This window comes from Rhamphochromis sp. 'chilingali', assembly GCF_963969265.1.
Source record: "Rhamphochromis sp. 'chilingali' genome assembly, chromosome: 2".
NCBI lineage: Eukaryota > Metazoa > Chordata > Actinopteri > Cichliformes > Cichlidae > Rhamphochromis > Rhamphochromis sp. 'chilingali'.
In genome coordinates, this window is record NC_137930.1 from 42958397 (window position 1) to 42977355 (window position 18959).

Here is an 18959-nt window from a genome sequence, read left to right on the forward strand (position 1 = left end):
TTCAACCTGATATCACTATAATAACACTCACATGGATGCATCACAGGCAACTCAGGGTTCAATATCTTATCACTGACCTTCCAGCTAGTCGATGACCTGCTCTACCTCTTGGGCCACAGCCACTCTAGCTTGTATTTATGTAAAAATATCACTACTGAAGCAGTGACCAACAAGGTATTATTGTTATTATAGCATGCATACAGGTGTTTTAACACATGGGTCAAATATTTTAAAGGCAGAGTATAAAAAGCATTGCTGTTCTTCCTTATTTATTGTGTTAGTAAGTAGCACAGGAAACTATCATCACTGTAACAGTGAACACATTTACACAGCACACATTTCCTTTCAGATAATGAGACACAGCAGAGATTGCTCTTTAGTTTCGCAGCTCTTTTCGCTCGTCACAGGAACCAGGAGCCCTGTGGTTTCTCAGTTGCGCGGGGCAACCAGACTTGGAGCACTCACAGCGCTTTTTTGTTTGGTTTGCTTGGCTCTTTTGGCAACGGCTGACACTGATCAGGGACTGCAGTTCTAGTACCATGGATTGTTCCTAGTGACGCAATTTTTAAATTGAGGTTTTCTAAGAATTTCAGTGTTATGAATTGAATTCTGGTGTTAGTGAAAGTAATTCATAAAGTATCTGAGCCATTGAGAGAGATCTAAAGGTGAAAATTGTTTCTTGATCTTGAGTTCAGAGCAAATTGATTAAAGCTAAATGACTGAAGCAGTCATATCAATTAATATCAAGAGATTCAATCATTGGTTCTCTTGTGCAGTGACTAACATTAGGTAACTCAATGTACTACAAAGACATTAAAAAACAAACAAATAATGAGATTCATTTACAAATATTTGTATGGAAATGTTCTTATTCTGAGCAAAAACAAGGAAAAAAGAAAAGGAAATTCCGGCTGGATTCATTAACCAAATTTGGATTCATTTGTTTTTAGGATCTAACAGTGTGCAAATCTGATCGGGGTTTTCTAACAGTCTCCACTGCCTCTGTTGTAGGTATGCAAGTGAAGAGAGAGACTATATCAAATGACACCATAGTTTCATCTGGCTCAAGTGAAAGTTCCTGCGCCTTGTCGGTAGAGTCACCTCCGACTTCTAACAATGCTTCTTGGTAGTGAAGTGTATATAGCTGCAAAGCCGGTTTCTTTCCCCCTAAATGGAGCCACATTTGATTCAAACAAACAGGCTTCAAAAGCATGTGGAAGAAGCATCCACAGCCACTGCAGTCCTTCACCTCTGCTCTCTGCTCCTCATGTGGATCACATACTACTGGGGGATGGCATTTCATTCTTCAACCAGCATTTGTCACAAGTTAGTGAATCTGTACAAGAGCACACCGAAGTCCCACAGGTGCTTGACGGGGTTGAAGTCAAGACTACAAGCAGGCTAATTATTCCATGCTTTACTCCCAAGTTCTGAAGGTAATCTCTGATAAATCCCACTCTTTTGAGGCGAGCATTCTTGTTTGGGAGAATAGAGTTCAGTTCCAGACTGTGGAAATATTGTATTGCCACTGGTTGCCGAGTCTAATCTCGATATCTCCAGCCCTAACTAAAAGCCTCCTTATAAAAATGAAAGTTTTAAGTCCAATCTTAAAAGCAGAGAGTGTGTCTGTCTCTCCAAATCCAAACTGGAAGCTGGTTCCGTAACGAAGGGCCTGTCTCCCATTCTACTTGAACAACTTGAACAATGAACTAGGAACCACGAATAAGCCTGCAGTCTGAGAGCAAAGTGCTTTTTAAATAAAGCACGATGAGGTGAATAAATACCTAAATCAGTGCCCAGAGGCTTTTCAAGCAGCTCTGTAAACATATTGGCTTTTAGAAGGACTTAGTACATGTCCAATATTATCCACATGAATGCTTGATTGCAAGGTTTTCCTAACAGAACATTATAGTGATTTGTAATGTTCAGTATTTTTCACTTTATTTGTATAATATGTATTATAATATGATTATAATGCTGTGGCTGTTTGGTGCATATATAAAGCAGAACTGTACTGTTGATAATAACACTGGATATTTAAATATTACATTTTTTTTTTACTGAAGTCCTTCAGAATAACCACAAAAAATTTAATCTGAATGTCATGACAGAATGAAAGCTAAGCTGCTTCAGGATTTGAAGAGGAAAGACATTTCAGCACAAAGAAGACCAGAAACTCAGTGCTGACATAACATGCAGATCATTTAAAAAAATAAAAATAAAAAAAAATAAAAAACAGAAAGAAAAGAAAGAAAAATTAAAAAGGACACAAACACATCCGAACACAAAGGGGATGTGTTGTCAAAAACAGCCTGCAATTTCATAATAAATGCCTTTCCAATTTTAAGATCAGTAATACAAGCGAGACAGAACTAAAATACTACAAGTCTCACAAAAACTACAATGGCAGTGATACAGTAGTTCCTGTGGCTCACAATCCATAACAATTTAAAGGTTATTTCCCATAAAATAACAAATTTGACTAACTTTAAAAATAATTTCGGTGATCAACATATCAGCAAAAATCTATAAAATTGTAGCAACTTTACATGATGCATTGAGAACTTCTACGCTGCTCCTCTCTTTTCACCACTCCACCTACATGCCACTATTGTACGTTATTAAATTCCTTATAATAATAATAATGGATTGCATTTATACAGCGCTTTTCGGGACCCCTCGAAGCGCTTTACAATTCCACTATTCATTCACTCTCACATTCATACACTGGTGAAGGCAAGCTACAGTTGTAGCTGGGGGCAGCTGGGGCAGACTGACAGAGGCGAGGCTGCCATATCACGCCATCGGCCCCTCTGGCCATCACCAGTAGGCGGTAGGTGAAGTGTCTTGCCCAAGTACACAACGACCAAGACTGTCCGAGCTGGGGCTCGAACCGGCAACCTTCCAATTACAAGACGAACACTCAACTCTTGAGCCACGATCGCCCCAACAATACTATACTGCTTACTGTACTTTGTATCTTGTCCAGTTTATTGTTCCTGATATCTCTATGCAATACGTTTTTTTCTATTCTCTTCCCCCTCATCCCGTCACTATCTCTTACTGAGCCTGGTTCTGCTGGAGGTCTTCCTACTGGCAGTCACCATGTAGGATTCACTTTTGATAGTGTTATCTCTCCAAATTTGTAGTCCTCTTTACCTTAATATATTAAGTTCTTTAAAATGGGTGTTGTTGTGGTGGCAGTGAATTGAATTGAGTATTGGTAAAATGCTCAAAAATCCAGTACCAGTACTACAAGACTAATGATAAGACAAAGTAAGGACAGCGCCCAACATCGGCAACAGTAAATGTTTCCCCTGCCCACGGAAAACAAACAGACCTTCAGATACTTCTGACTTAGAGACTCCTGCTGACATGAACTCTGTTACTTTACTCAGGAGTAATAAAAGGTAAAAGAGGAAGAGAAAATACCTGGAAGTACTCTGTGATGAAGGAACCCATCTCAGTTTTAAGGAGCCACCTACAAAGACACAGAAGACTTGAGCAGTGAGGAAGACTGGCAGCTACCATGTTCCTTTTTATCTCACTCACACAGTCCAAACCAGTTTCTTCTTTAAGTTCATTTAAAGTTAAATTAGTTCTTCACTTATTGTTTCTGCCGACTCTTTCCACTTCTTCTGTCTCTGCATTTTGTTCTGTTCTGATTCAACAAGGCTAATTTGAAAAGAAAAAGTAAAGTGTCACCTGATGCTCTCGTTAAGTGTGTAGAGCTCATTAGTCTGCAGAGCTCCCCCCTTGAACACCTTGATCACAGCTGATTGGACCCTGAGAGAGAAATAAAACAGGTCAAACAAATAAATTCTAGCTTGTAACAGAAATCTTTGTTTTATCATACCGAGTTTCTGAAGAACTAAAAAACAGCAAACTGCATTATGTCTCCAGTAAGCTAGATCTTAGGCATTTTAAAAACTCAGAATGTAATACTTCGATTACTTATTTCCTTAGCTTTTCAGTTGAAGCTGAAGGCATCATAACATTTATACCACCAGGGTCAAATATTTCAGGTAGAATGCCACAAGCTCCAAACAATAAATTACTGTGAGTTCTTCCCTCATTTGCATTGGTCAGGTCTAACCACAAATTTTGAACTGGACTTGGGTTCATTGATTTGTCACAGCAACACCAGGACACTTTGTAGTTATTAAACCTTTCTGCCACAACTTCTGAAGTATAGCTGGGGTCACTGACCCATTTGCAATCACTTTCTAAGGGTTGAACAATTAAGTTTTCACAAAGGCCACATGAAAACCTTAGACTGCTGTGAAGGGCTGCACTTCAGCCCTGAATAGAGATTATCACGATCTGAGATTCTGAGATTCAGATTACTGAATTCAATAATCTGAAAAGATTTTTAGAAAACTTGACCTCTGACCCTGACTTTGAGGTAAGTTTCACAGATATTAAAACTTGTCCAAGATTTTTAGTAGATGCACCTATAGTATCAATTTGAAAATCCTACGTCACCCCACTGGTCAGGCACACATGGTAATACCTGATCAGCCTTTCACCACAGAGCAGTAAAGATCAAAGACTTTCACAAAAATATCAAAAAATATAACGTTTTAACCCTCTACTGCATGACTTTTTTGGGGGGGGGGGGGGGGGGGGGGGGGGGGGGGGAATTCCACCCTATTTTGGGGAAGCTTTAGGATCCGTAATAATATATCAATCATAAAATCTGACCCCCCCCCAAAACAGATATTGGTTTGTTGCTTCAACGCAACACTGTGCAACAAGTGTAGTCAAACACCAAGTTATTCTATAATAAGTTTTATTAGTACGACAAGAATGAACAAATAAACAAACAACAAATAAACAATTTCACAGAACAATAAAACACCAAAATACATCCAACACTTGATCAGGGATCTCTCAGGGTGTCTTGTGCATTCAGTGTTGAACCTCAGGAAGCAGTTGGGGTCGGGGTGAAGCTGAGGTGCACATTGCTTTTGCGGCACATTGCTTTTGGTGTACCACTGCACCCTGGCACCATGCATCGAAAAGAAAAAAGTATTAGAAAGAAAGAAATGCAACAGGAAGATGTGCATGCACGGGTGCACGCGCACACACACACACACACACACACAATTACTTTATCAGCTGACCTCTGACCTCTTGAGGGATCCACTCCTCTACTTCACTGTCACTCCCTGAAAGCTCACTTTCTACACTTTCTGCACATTCCCTTGGTTTCCTTCCATAAAAGGCTTTAACGTCCATGTCCTGTAATTATCAGTAGATTGTAAAGTAAAAAACATTGTGTGCATTTGTATGATCATAGTCAAACACATCTCTACACACATATGCTAATGTATTATATTGCCTGAAAAAAACTGGGCTAACTGCAGTGTTGCCTTGAGGTAACGAATGAAAATTAACAGTTTTACTCTAGAAATAAATTTTAAAAAGTAAAACGAACAATCAAATATACTTCTTAACATATTCATGCACATACAAGTATTTTTATATACACTTATTTCACTTTAAACATGTAAAATAGTGATCTGTATCTTACCTCCTAATGGAGATGTCTCTCATGTAGTGCAGCTTGCAGAGAGCCCCCCCCCTCCCCAAATGAAAGTCACACCACCTTCAACTCATTTTATTGGCCGGGTGGCATTATTTGACAAAAAATATAAATATAAATAAATAAATATAATGCAAAATGTGAGAGTTTTCAAAAAAAGTGACAATGTGTAGAACAAATTTGAACTTTTGAAATTTTCACTTGTAACATTTTTTAAAATTTTATTTATTTTTATACACACACACACACACACACACACACACACACACACTACAATTACAGAAAATAAATTTATACACAAATGTGTCCATATTGAGAGCTGCAAAGTTGTAACTCAAATTTCTTATATTTATCTTTTTTACTACTTACAGTCACAACTCTGTGATTACAACCTCTCCAATCAGTGACTATAATAGCATAAATGAACTGTAATATATGTCATCTTTGGAAAGCAGAGTTCAATTTCTGTGGCCACTACAATACTAATACAATACTCTGTAGACTGACGAGACAAAAGTTAAACTTTTTGGAAGGTGTGTGTCCCATTACATCTGGTGTAAAAGTAACATCATACCAACTGTTGGGTCTGCGCTTCCACAGGCCCCGCTGGTTCAGAAACGTATTCCCGTTAACAAAGCAAGACGAACAGCTCAACCGGTTTTTCACATACTAGCAAGGGAAGGATCTCAGAGCAGCCCTTCTGCCCTTGGTGACAGACCACTTCAAAGAACCAGCTTCCCCTGCAGCCTCTTATTTCTGTGACACACAGTTTCACAAACACTCATTGTAAACCCCCCCCCCTATGGTGTCAGGCACTAGGCGTGTGTGTGTGTGTGTGTGTGTGTGTGTGTGTGTGTGTGTGTGTGTGTGTGTGTGTCTGTCTGTCTCTGGGGGTGCGTTTGTGTGACCTCCTGCTCACCAAAGGGTAATCTCCCCCACCCTGTATATGGCTTAACCCCTCTAACGTTCTCACCATCTCACCATACACAAGCACAGGTGAGGTCATAAATGGCAAGTAAAACATCCTCACTAAATAAGAAAGCAGAAACAGAAGCTTCACATACGATGTCCCTGTAGTTAAACACTATAGCCTCCCCCACCTTTCAACAGGCTGGGGAGGACGGTCGTTAAGTGATGACGTGACTAACCCTACTTCCGGGCCTAAAGTAGTCTGTGTTTAATATGGCTTTTGTGTTGTTAACATGTTTAATGTTTTGTATTTTCTTCTATTTAATCTCAAAAAGCTCCTAAAACAGTCAGTGATCACTGTTGACCTCCCTCGGCTTTTATTACCGCTAATCATTTATTTAAGCTGAGTTTTTAAAACCTTAGGATGTAACTAAAGCCCAGCCCATGCAGCAGTATATGAATGACTAACCTCGTATTGTGGATGGATTATCTCAGTTGTTCTCCTGGCTGAAGTTTGGTCCTTTTACAGCATCCTGCCATGCGATTACATTTGTTCCTGACCACCAACAACACTCACGTTAACTTTTATCGAGTGGAAAAAAAGTTATCTTGTTTATATTATGCTAACATAGCTGTGTTGCTAGCGGCCACGTAGCACATCATTATATACCAGCTAGCCAAACTTCAGTAACCCTACAAACGTCACTGCTGTTTAGTTTTCTGTCTTCATTTATGTTGGAAGTGATAACAGAGCTATACGTTTTAATTTGTTTCCAAAACCCCGCAGTCAGGACATGCTATATTGTATTTAGATAGAAGCTAACGAGCTAACTCCCTGCTAACTTCTAACTCCGTTAAATGTCATAAATTCCATTTTCATGGATGCCTGGATGTTAAACTCAATTGTTACACCTGGTAGAGCAGAACGCTGATCATTTTATTAAAGATGAAAGACTTTAGACAGTTTTTCAACTCTCAGTAATGCCATAGTGATCGTTTGATATATGGACCTGCAGCAGAGTTTAGACCCAGACACGGCTAGTGACGTCAGACTTAACGACCGGATAGAAACAAAGGAAAGTCCTTAATCATATAGTTTGAACCAAGACTTACAAATTTAAGTACAATAATGGCAACATTTAACAATTTGACTCTAACACCAACAGTAAAATGTGGTGGTAGTGTGATGGTCTGGGGCTGTTTTGCTGCCTCGGGACCTGAAGACTTGCTGTGGTAAATGGAACCATGAATTCTGCCATCTAACAAAACATCCTGAAGAAGAATGTCCAGCCATCTGTTCTTGACCTCAAGCTGAAGCGCACTTGCGTTCTGGACAATGATCCAAATCACACCAGCCAGTCCACACACACTGGCTTAAGAAGAACAAAATGAAAACTTTGAAGTGACCCAACCAGTTATTAGGTTTAGTACTAACCAATGAAAAAGACAAACACTCTATACCAAGAGTGTTACTTAAATTGTAAAAATGTCTTCCCTCTAATGTCAGATGTTACATTTGAGATGGAAGGAGAGGAATATCCCAGTTGGAGTTTCCCCCCAAAGAGGGACAAAGGACCCCTAATGATCCTCTACCTAATCACATGAGCCAAGGTGTGAAAACGGGTGTGGGTCACAGTCAGCCAGGGTTTCGGGTGAGCTCATTGTGAAACCTGGCCCCACCCTATCATGCGATTTCCTGAGGTCAGATGGCCCAGGAGGTGAGTGGGCGTTAAGGCGTCTGGGAAGGGATCTCAAAACTGGATTATAGATGGCAGACAGTTGGTGTCGTAAACCACCGCCTCTGTTCAAAGATGGTCATTCACAGTGGACATAAATGGCTTCTTTCACTCCTCTTTCAAACCATCTGTCCTCTCTGTCCAAAATGTGAACATTGGCATCCTCGAAAGAGTGACCTTTATCCTTTAGATGCAGATGGACTGCTGAGTCTTGTCCTGTGGAGGTGGCTCTTCTATGTTGTGCCATGCGCTTGTGAAGTGGCTGTTTGGTCTCTCCAATGTAGAGGTCTGGGCAATCCTCACTGCACTGTACAGCATACACCACGTTGTTAAGTTTGTGTTTAGGAGTTTTGTCTTTCGGGTGAACCAGTTTTTGTCTGACCGTGTTGCTGGGTCTGAAATGCACCGGGATGTCGTGCTTGGAGAAAACTCTTCTGAGTTTCTCTGATACACCGGCTACATAGGGGATGACAATGTTGTTGCGTCTGTCCTTCTTATCCTCCCTCGCTGGTGTCTGGTCTTCTTTTCTGTGCATCTTTGCTGACTTTACAAACGCCCAATTAGGATAACCGCATGTTTTGAGTGCTTCCTTTACATGTGTGTGTTCCTTTTTCCCTTCAGGCTTAGAGGGAACATTTTCTGCCCAGTGGTGTAGGGCCCTAATTACTCCAAGTTTGTGTTCCAGAGGGTGATGGGACTAAAAGAGGAGGTACTGGTCCGTGTGTGTGGGCTTCCAATAAACGTCAATGTTGAGGTTGCCATTCTCTTCAATGTGCACAGCGCAGTCCAGGAAAGGCAAACAGTCGTCCTTTGTGTCTTACCTGGTGAACTTGATGTTTTTATCCACTGCGTTAATATGCGCAGTGAAGGATTCCACTTCTTGTGTTTTGATTTTGACCCAGGTGTCGTCTACATATCTGTACCAGTGGCTGGGTACTCTCCCTTTAAAAGAGCCAAGAGCCTTTCTTTCCACTTCGTCCATGTAAAGGTTGGCTACAATTCACAATGAGCTCACCCGAAACCCTGGCTGATTGTGATCCACACCAGTTTTCACACCTTGGCTCATGTGATTAGGTAGAGGATCATTAGGGGGTCCTTTGTCCCTCTTTGGGTGGGAAACTCCCACTGTGTTTAAATCTGGGACTCTCCACCATTTGACCCTTAAAACTGAAGAAGCTTCTCGAATGAGAGGTGAAACGTCTTCAAGCAACTTAAAGAAGTCCAGACGCTTTTCTCTCCAAGCTCCTTAGACTACGATGACCTGGATGACCGAGAACCTTCACAGACACATGAGTTTAAGGGTAAATCTGTGTTGCTGAAAATAATTGCATTACTAAGAATGAGACATATATACATACGGATGAAGACAACCTAAAATATAATGCCTCTAGGTAAGGCTGTTTCTCTTTTCCTTGGGTCAGTTGCATTTAAGTGTGTCCTCTCTATGTCCAATGTCCTTGCATGCAGCTAAGCTGGTTCTCAGGATATGACCTTGCTGTTGCCTCTATTTCCTATTAAACATCCTGCTCTGAGCTGTGGAGTGCAGGAAACAGGCCACAGATTCAGAGGTGTGAGCTCCTCCTGTCAGTGATAAAATAATCTAAACACCCTGACAAACTGAGCTGCAGTAGGATAAAGAATTTTCAACTGTAACTTCTCCATCTTATTTTAGCCGCTTCCTTTAGAGGAAGCCACAGTAGCTCATCTTCATCCTTCTCACCCCATCCCCTGTATCCGCTCCTGTAATGCCAACACTGCCATGTCCTCCTTCATTACATTCATAAATCTGCTCTACCTCTTTTTCTCCTGCCTGGCAGTTCCATATTCAACACCCTTTGTCCAGTTCTATGAAATGACATAAAAAATGCATTGTTAGTCTGAAGCATTTAGGTATGCGAATGCCAAGTGAGAGACTGATAAAATCATTCAAAAAAAAAAAATTACTTCAAGTTATTGCTGTTAAAAGTGGTTATACAGGCCACTGCATCATGTGGTGTACTTCATCTTTCACACACTGCATCTACACCTTGGCTTAGTTTCTTTTAAAAAATAAAAAATAAAATAAAATGCATGATGAGATATGTCAAGTGTTAATCTCAGGTTATTTCAATAATCTGTGCGAATTGTGAAGGACACAATGATTTTTTTGTTCTGATACATAAAACCTCAGAACTGAAAGATTGTGTACTTTTCCACTGTCGCTCTTCTGCATAATTTCGAAACAATCTTATCTCCAGTTCTTTCTCCAAACTGCACAACCTGAGCCATCCCTCTGAAAGAGTCATTTTGATTCCTATTAGAGCTGCACGATTAATCGTTAGAAAATCGCGATCTCGATTCATACTTATGTGCGATCTCATTTCCAAATGACAACGATTTTTAAAAAAAAGAAAAGAAAAAAAAAGACGACGATTGTATCGCATTTTGATCCGGGACGTAATCTGCATGAAAACAAGCGCTCACTCTTCCTGCTCAACAAATGACAAGGGCGGAGCCTTATACCACGTGATACAGAAGCTGTGCCGTGTAATGCTAAAATTAGCAGGGAAAAAACAACGTTGAGCACGTCAGGGATGACGAGAAAGTGACAGGAGAAAATCCGTCCCGGTCAACCACCCAAACATCAATAACGGGAACCTTATACAGCGCTTCCCTATACACGTCGAACTCCCGCAGGCACAAAGAAATTACGGAGGCTATCACTTATCACCTGACCAAACATATGGCTCCCATCAACACTGTGCAAAACGAGGGATTTAGGAAAATGATCAACACCCTAGACAAACGCTACACAGTGCCGTCCCGCAACTATTTTTCTGTTGTTGCACTACCTGCTCTATACACGCAGTGTCGAGCAACGGTGGAGACGGAATTTCAAGCAGTACATTTTGCGGCAACAACAAAACGTGAGACATTTGTTGTTTTTATGTTTATTTATTGTTTTTATGTTCAGTCTCAACTGTTACGAAGTTGATGTGCAGTTAATAAGTGCAATAAATATTTATACTGGAAAAGAAAATCGTGAGAGAATCGTGATCTCAATTCTAAGCCAAAAAAATCGTGATTCTCATTTTATGCAAAATGCGTAAGCGTGCAGCCCTAATTCCTATCCATCCCGGTCGCTTTTGGCACTGCCACCAAATCAGCAGAATCAGAACAGCCTTTATTTGGATAAGTTTGTACACACAAACGAGGAATTTGACTCACCCTTGTTGGCATCCTGTTGTCACAAATCGCCCCTGATACTTTTCTCCACCCATTCCACCCTGCCTGTACTCTCTTCATTTCTCTTGTACACCAGTCATTGCTTTGGATTGTTTACCGCTTCCTCCTTCTCTACATCTGTTTCTTGCAAATTAACCTTTCTTCCCTCTCACTCTTCTTTACTCTTGATCAGAGTATGCCTCCACCTCTCTAGGCTCCCTTCCTAGTCAATGAAAACTCCTGCTGGTCCACATCTGTTTGTTAACCCCATTCCTGATGCAGTCCCATTTGTTACACCAGCGACACATCACACCACTGTCTTGCTGTTCTAAGTGCATATCCTGCAGCACCCTCATGCACTTCTTGGTAATTCCTGACTCCTTCAAATCTTCTTCAGCAAATCGTGTGATAAGGTTAGGATATATAAAAGCAGAATAGGGCAGAACCTTCAGCTTCAAGTCTCTTCTTCTGTGGAACCAGCCACCACTTGGGACACAGGAGACAGACGTGCTCTCTATTTTTAAGATTAGGCTTAAAGCTTTTGACAAAGCATATAGTTAAGCATATTAGATAGAGCCCCGCCTTAGTTGCTGAAATAGGTCTAGGCTGCTGGGGACTTCCCATGATGCAGTGAGTGTTTCTTCTTCACTCAACAACCCCCTCCCCCTTTATTGTGTGTTTATACACCTCTCTGCATTTAATTATTAGTTATTACTAATCTCTCTCTCGCTTCCACAGTGTGCCTTTGTCCTGTCTTCCTTCTCTCCAGTCAACTGGCCGCCCCTCCCTGGTTTTGCTGTAGGTTTCTTCCTGTTAAAAGGGAGTTTTTTCTTTCCACTGTTGCAAAAGTTCTTGCTCATAAGGGGTCATTTTCTCAGTATTTCTCTGTATTATTGTATTATTCGACCTTACAATATAAAATGCCTTGAGACAACTCTTGTCGTGATTTGGCGCTAGTAAAATTTAACTGATCTGAATTCAGATGTCAATGAGAGTTCAGAGGTAAATCCAAGGTGACCGTCTTGAGCTCTTTACTAGTTCTTTGAGGCAATTATGAGCAGTTTCAGTCTTGTGATGTCACACATGATCCTGCTAGAAAACAACTGCTGCCAGTGAGTGCAGTTGCCATCATAGCAAGAAACAGATGGTAATGATGTGAGTCACATGCTATGGCATTTAGCAGTCACCAAACCTAAATACAACTGAATGCCTAGAAGAAATTTACAAGTCCGTCCTAGACTGGCAGTCCTACCTCTGACTTGATTTCAACTAGTACAGCGTGCAGCTCCTTCATGCTCCTAGTTGGGACAAACCAGCCAAGCATTCTCCACCACCCTCAACATTTCCAACCCTCTAGTACAGTTCCACAGGGATGAAGAGTCAATGCAAAGGAGCAATTTAAGCTATGTTGGGACCATGTCTAGGCCCTCCACATTCCTCATATACTTTTCAAAAAGTTGATTCTGTTCATCTGGACGTAGCGTTTTCAGTGGGAGAAACATTTCATCATTCATCCAAGTGACTTCTTCAGTCTCAGCCTATGCAGGTTTCCCCAACCTTATATAGAGTACATTTGCAGATGAGCAGAATAAACCTTTTTGGATTTCCTTACCTGGATAATAGAGCACGCATCAAGATACTTTAGGGGTTTTTCTTTTTTCTTTTAACCTTTAATACCCTATGGGCTTTCTGGGGTTCCTGCTTGAAAACATCATGCCCAAAATGAATTGAATATTTCTCTAAAATTATAAACTCCATTTTCAAAAAAAACAAAACAAAAAGAAATATCTTGGTATTAAAGCTAACACATGTGAGAAATAATCATGTAAGCATCACATCAGATGCAATTGTGTCAAAATAACTGAGGATGGAACACTGAAAAAAATATGAAAAATTCTTTTTCTGGACTAATGTTGTTGTTGTTTTTTTAGCTTTTATAGCATATAAACCCTTTGAAAATATGCTGGAGTAGACCAAAAACTGAATGAATCAACATATAAACATTACCTGTGGAAAGAACAATGCTGCTGAAGTGACACAGAGCAAAGTTACACAGGTTTAATTAGAGGCTAAGCTAAGCATAGGAACAATTTGGCACCATCTGTGAAAGTTGAAAATTTTGTTGAACAGTATAACTTAGGTCATTTTTGTAAAACAAAAAGCGGACACCCCACTGTACACAATGGTAGACTGGTGCATAATGCATCTGTGGATAAACAAACGAATAAGGTAGAAAAGAGTGATTTATGAAACTACTCTTGAAGCTGGGAGAGGGAGCTATACAGGAAATGTGTTTTTATCTGAGTTTTTTTTTTTTTTTGGAAGCCAGACAGAAAAGGTAAGATTAAAAAAATATTAGCATAAATTCTAACGTGAAGCATAATTTTGGTCTTCTTTTGCTGCTTTTTCAGTGAATTTTGGTTGGAGTGTGATAAAACTTGTGGTTTTGAAATATCCGTGAAGACAGCAGAGACATTGTTTGTCTGTGTAGATCCGTGTAAATATCACTGGGTGAATGTGGGAATCCGCACTTTGTGTTGACATCTTTTCGCAGAATCTGTCTACCTGTTGTTGATTGTTTGTTGTTTTAGCTGTGTTTGGTGGTCATAAAAATGGTTTTGTGAGAGTCTGCCATTTCTCTGGATACCAGGTGCTGCTATGTTAAGTCTATAGTTAAATCACAGACCTGGCGGCACAGCCCATGAACCCCCAGGGACAAAGGGGCTCAACAGATTATTTAATCAGCTATCTGTTAATCAAAAGTAAGTAAGTAAGTCAGTTCTTCCTGCTCTGGCTGCAAAAACAGGAATCAAGCATTTGCAACAACCGGCAATGACTCTTTCATGTCGCTGTGGAAGAACTGTGCCCACTTTTCTTTGCAGAATTGTTTTCATTCAACCACAAACATGAGTAACAAAGGTTTCAGGAAAATGGTCAGTCTGGAAATAAAAAAAGACTTGTTATCATGATAATAACTCTAGACATAACCACGCAGCCCTCATTAGGCCATTACCAATATAAATTAAATCACTAAAATTAGAAGCTAATCAGATATGAAACCAAATAGAAAATTTCTAACCTCTGAAACTTTCAATATAACCTCTTCTTCTCTTATTATATTTTTCTGTTTTTTTAAAACCAATGTTTATACACATGACAAAACATAACCCAGTGCTAAAGGTAGAACAAAAGTAAGATAATATCTGTACATTTTGTTTTGGGATTATGGAGTCGTGCAGTCTAGAACTGATAACGTCTGATATTTATACCAATGAACTGAGCCAATGTAGTGCTCCATTCAGGCAAATTCTTGTTATATTCTGTATTCCAGCCTGACTTGTTAGTATATGTGGAAACTTCTAACTGCTGCCTATTTAAAATTTTGAAGTGTAACAGGTCAGTGCAGGCCCTTTGACATAAATTACCGACTTTGAATAAAAGGGGAAGATGAAACTTGCTGATGGAAAAGTGACTTCATAAAAATACTAAATTACAACAGAACAAAAACACTTCAAATTTTAGCTTACAGTCACTTTCGGCTTACTTTGGTTTTAAATGTAAATTAAATATGGATCACAAAGATCAAGCTAAAGTACTGTGGGATTTCTTGTTTGAAGTCAGCTCACCTGTTCCACACAGTGATGTTGGAGATCTGTAGAGCAGGTGTGCTTGCATGAAAACGGGTAAGGTCTGACAGAACTGGAGAGCTCATAAATCGAGGTCTGGGACGCCGAAAAGATCCCATTATGGAAGCTGGCTGCTGTAGAGAGAGGGAAGCGCAGCTGAATAATCAGCATACTAAAACACAGTTTCATCATTTTACAAATATACAAAACTGATCTCCTTGGAGACAGGCGTGAATCTGAGATTAAAACATTCGAAGGTGATGAGCGCATTTAGCTGTGGTTGAGTTGCACAGTAATACTTGTATATAGAACTGGAAGATTGCATTGTGACTTTGCTAGCATGCAAAGGAGGAAGAAGGTGAAAGGTGCTGCAGCTAAACACCACATCTCTTTGAGGTTCTGAAAGTGGGGAACTTGCATGATGGATGCTCAAATAAGATTAGGCTAACCAGGATATTTTGATAATGTATTATTATGTTGATCTTGATTCTTTCAAGTTACATACTGGGAATACTCCCCTGTTCTAGGCTGCTTTAACTTCTGTTGATAGCTGATGCAGCAAAGCGGCTTTAGCTACATCGGCTTTATTTAGAACCAGAGAGACAGACTTCTATCAACCCACAGCTTCCTGTGCAAAGATACAAGATCAGCCTGTCTCTATAAAATGCAGATCTCCAGGTACTCTGCTTTCCAGAAACTACACAGACTTTCTTTCATTGGATGTAGCCCTTTTTTGTTGGTGACATGTCTCTCTTTCTGTGCAATTTTCCACACATTGTACAAATCAGTTTCTTGTGCTATGACTCATAGTGCTTCTTTTTTGGCCTTAAATATGACCCCAAAATGAGCCTCTTGTGATTCACAATTAAAAATTAATTAACAATTAATTAACATGATGACCAAGAACCAGTCTGCAACTATTGACCTACACTGCAGGTACATGAGTAAGGAACCAATGCAACAGGAAACACCTGGGCATTTAACCTGTCAGTTCTTTGAAACTGGGTGCAATAAACACAATAATTTATCAGAACAGTAAAAGGCATGACAACAATTCATCTAGTTATATGAATAATTCAATTATTAAATAAAATCCTACACAAATATTTTGGTTTGATGATTCATTTAACGCGCAGCTCTAACACGCTGATGTGCTAAACGATGGCAACACAAGCAATTCACCCAGATTTGCAAGTAAGAACAGACCTGCAACAGAACTGTAAAACTGTATTGAGGAGCAACATGTAAATAAAAAGTCTGACAACAGTTTTTCAACAAAAACACTGACAACTAAACATCTAAAAGATCCTTCACAGTTCTGAAGAAAAACTAAAATCTGAAATCTTGGAAATCAAAATTAATTTATACCAGGTTTATGTGGAGACAAAAGCATGAGATGGAGAGAAAAGAAGCATCATCTGTCAAAAATGGTGGAGACAATGTTGACACTGGCATGTATGGCTGCCAAGAGAATTACTGACCTAAAGCGTAGTGCAAAAGCAACACAAGAGTTTCTCAGAACAGTGACTTCAGTTACTCTTAAAAAAAAAAAAAAAAAAAGTACCTGGTACTACCACCTAATGGAAATCCTTAAATAGCTGCAGCTATTTAATATTTTAGTAATCGACAGTTTCATCAGTGCTGCTCTTGTGTTATCATTCTTTTAGTTCAAAGTGGAAAATGCACTTGCATTAAAATGGTGACAACTGAGCACTACGGAGTTGTGCATTAAAACGAAACATCGAAACAAAAACAAAAAAAATTCCAGTGAAAATTAGTTCTGTCAGCGTTAATCTCGTTAAAATGACATTAACGCCATAACATTAACGCGACAAATCTCCGTTAGTGAGTTACCACGGATCGCCCGTGCGTGGGGCTGCACGGCGTCAACGTGCTAACAAGCTAACCGCGTTTAGGTATGCCGCGTTAATGCTGTTATGGCATTAACGTCATTTTAACGAGATTAACGCTGACAGAACTAGTAAAACTGTATTATAATTTCCAGTGTGAAATTATAATAAATCATGATAAATCATTGCTGTAGCTACTGTGTGGGATGGAGCACTATTGCAAATCCTTCATCCTGACAGCAGTCAGACTGCACAACCCCCACACAGGGAATATCAAAACACCGTACGCGCGCACACACACACACACACACACACACACACACACACACACACACACACACGTTTATCTTTTGGTAACCTTTTTGGTTTTTGTTTGTTTTTTAAAGTTGATTTAAATTTCCTATTTATTTTTCTAATATATGTCCATTTCACTTTTTTCTTCCTGAACCTTACTGTACTACTAACAAGTGACTTTCCCCAGTGAGGGACAGATAAAGTCAATGTCTAAAACTCCCTTTTCAGTTACTGAAGGCAGAGAGACTCACAAATAAGGAGCAACTGAGCATGGTAGCAGTGAAGGCCTCATTTCAAAGGTCTCAAGGAAAGAAATGCCACATTTGGTGATCGGGCAATTACTTTTAAAATCTTGTTTTGTCCTCTGAAAATCGAGGACTACACTTCAACTTTACTTACATAGTGCCAAATCACAAAAACAGTCTACATCTCCTCTGCAGTTGATGCAATACTTTTGGTTTAACTCTTTGAAATGACGCTGAAACTCTGCACTTCAGTCTTCACTGTTTGATCTAAAATCCGCTGTGGTGGTGGTACAGAGGCAACATCACAAAAACTCTATGACTGTCCCAATACTTAATAATACTAAAATTAACAGTCCATCACTTCTTTTCTTTTAACATCAAATTTGAAAAAACAGACAAACAAACAAACATATTATCAGAAAGAAAAAGTGTAAACATTTCCCACGTGTCTGAAACATAACTGTTTTCTTTGAAATGAGGTCAGTTAATAATTATTCTGCTTTTAATTTTGTAAATATGGCTGTCACGTGTAATCACACTTACACACCCAGGAAATGCAAAATATAGCTTTCCCCAAATGCGAGCTAGTTTCATAGTTGTGTTCAGTGAAAGAGTAATCAAAAGAGTGCAGCCAGGGTTATGGTTATAAATACACAGGCACTGAGAGGTTTGTCGTACTTTGGATGCAAAGAAAGCAAAGGACTTATCTCTAACCTTTGGTCAATGAAAATTAAAATTGCCCAGAAAAGTTTGGGTTTTGGTATCGGTCTGGTGTCTGTGTATTAATCTCTATCACCATGTGAGAAATGATTTAGAACTGGTTGTGTCACCACTGGCAGCAAGAACTGAAATGAATCATGTGTGATAACTGGCAATGAGTCTTTCACATTATTCATTATTGGCCTACTCTTCCTTTGAGTTTTAATTCAGAAATATTGGACAGTTTTTTTACAACTTGCCTCAGTAACCCATTCACACAACTATGCTTTCTTTTTTCTAAGTGCTTTCTATCTAACGTTCACACACATTCATACTCTGATGGATGCATCAGAGCACAACTTAGGGTTCAGTATCTTGCCCAAGGATAATTTGGTGTAGCCGGGGATTAAAACAACCTTCTGATTAGATGACCTGCTCTACCTCCTGAGCTGTATCCCAAATACTCAACGTTTGACATGTTTGACCAAAAGAAGAACCAAATGGATAACAGCTTATCATCCAGATACATGTGGGAGAGTGAGACGACATTCCAAATGCTTCAAAAAGGTGTGTGCCAGGGACCGCAGGTTGTGTGTGAGAGTGAGACCATCTGTGCACCGTTCACCACATGTGGTGTTAAAAGGATTTGTTGGCATTAACACACACACACACACACACACACACACACACGCACGCACGCAGAAGAATTAAAAAGCTGTTCAGTACAACTTGAGCTGTGCTGAATGTCTCTAAACATGTGTTACCCACAGTCAAAATCAACAAGCGTCTATATTTGACAACATGATTCACTCAGGAAGAAATCTGCTGGGTGTCACTGTGTGCATAAC

The 18959-nt window shown here is 39.7% G+C and overlaps 1 protein-coding gene across 5 annotated transcripts in view; it reads right to left on the minus strand.

Moving 5' to 3' along the window:
- Positions 1-18959, minus strand: part of LOC308391505 (proline-rich protein 5-like) — a 42846-nt gene that overhangs the window by 11144 nt on the left and 12743 nt on the right. For 2 of the 5 annotated variants that reach the window (XM_080874108.1, XM_080874109.1), the window contains exons 2-4: positions 15024-15157; positions 3706-3786; positions 3433-3481 (exon numbers count right to left, since the gene is read on the minus strand). In XM_080874108.1, the coding sequence (XP_080730234.1) occupies positions 3433-3481; positions 3706-3786; positions 15024-15157 (264 nt within the window). Of the gene's footprint in view, positions 1-3432; positions 3482-3705; positions 3787-5113; positions 5245-11400; positions 11874-15023; positions 15158-18959 lie in introns of those variants that run through there. The other 3 variants (XM_080874107.1, XM_080874110.1, XM_080874111.1) reach the window with 3 other exon arrangements.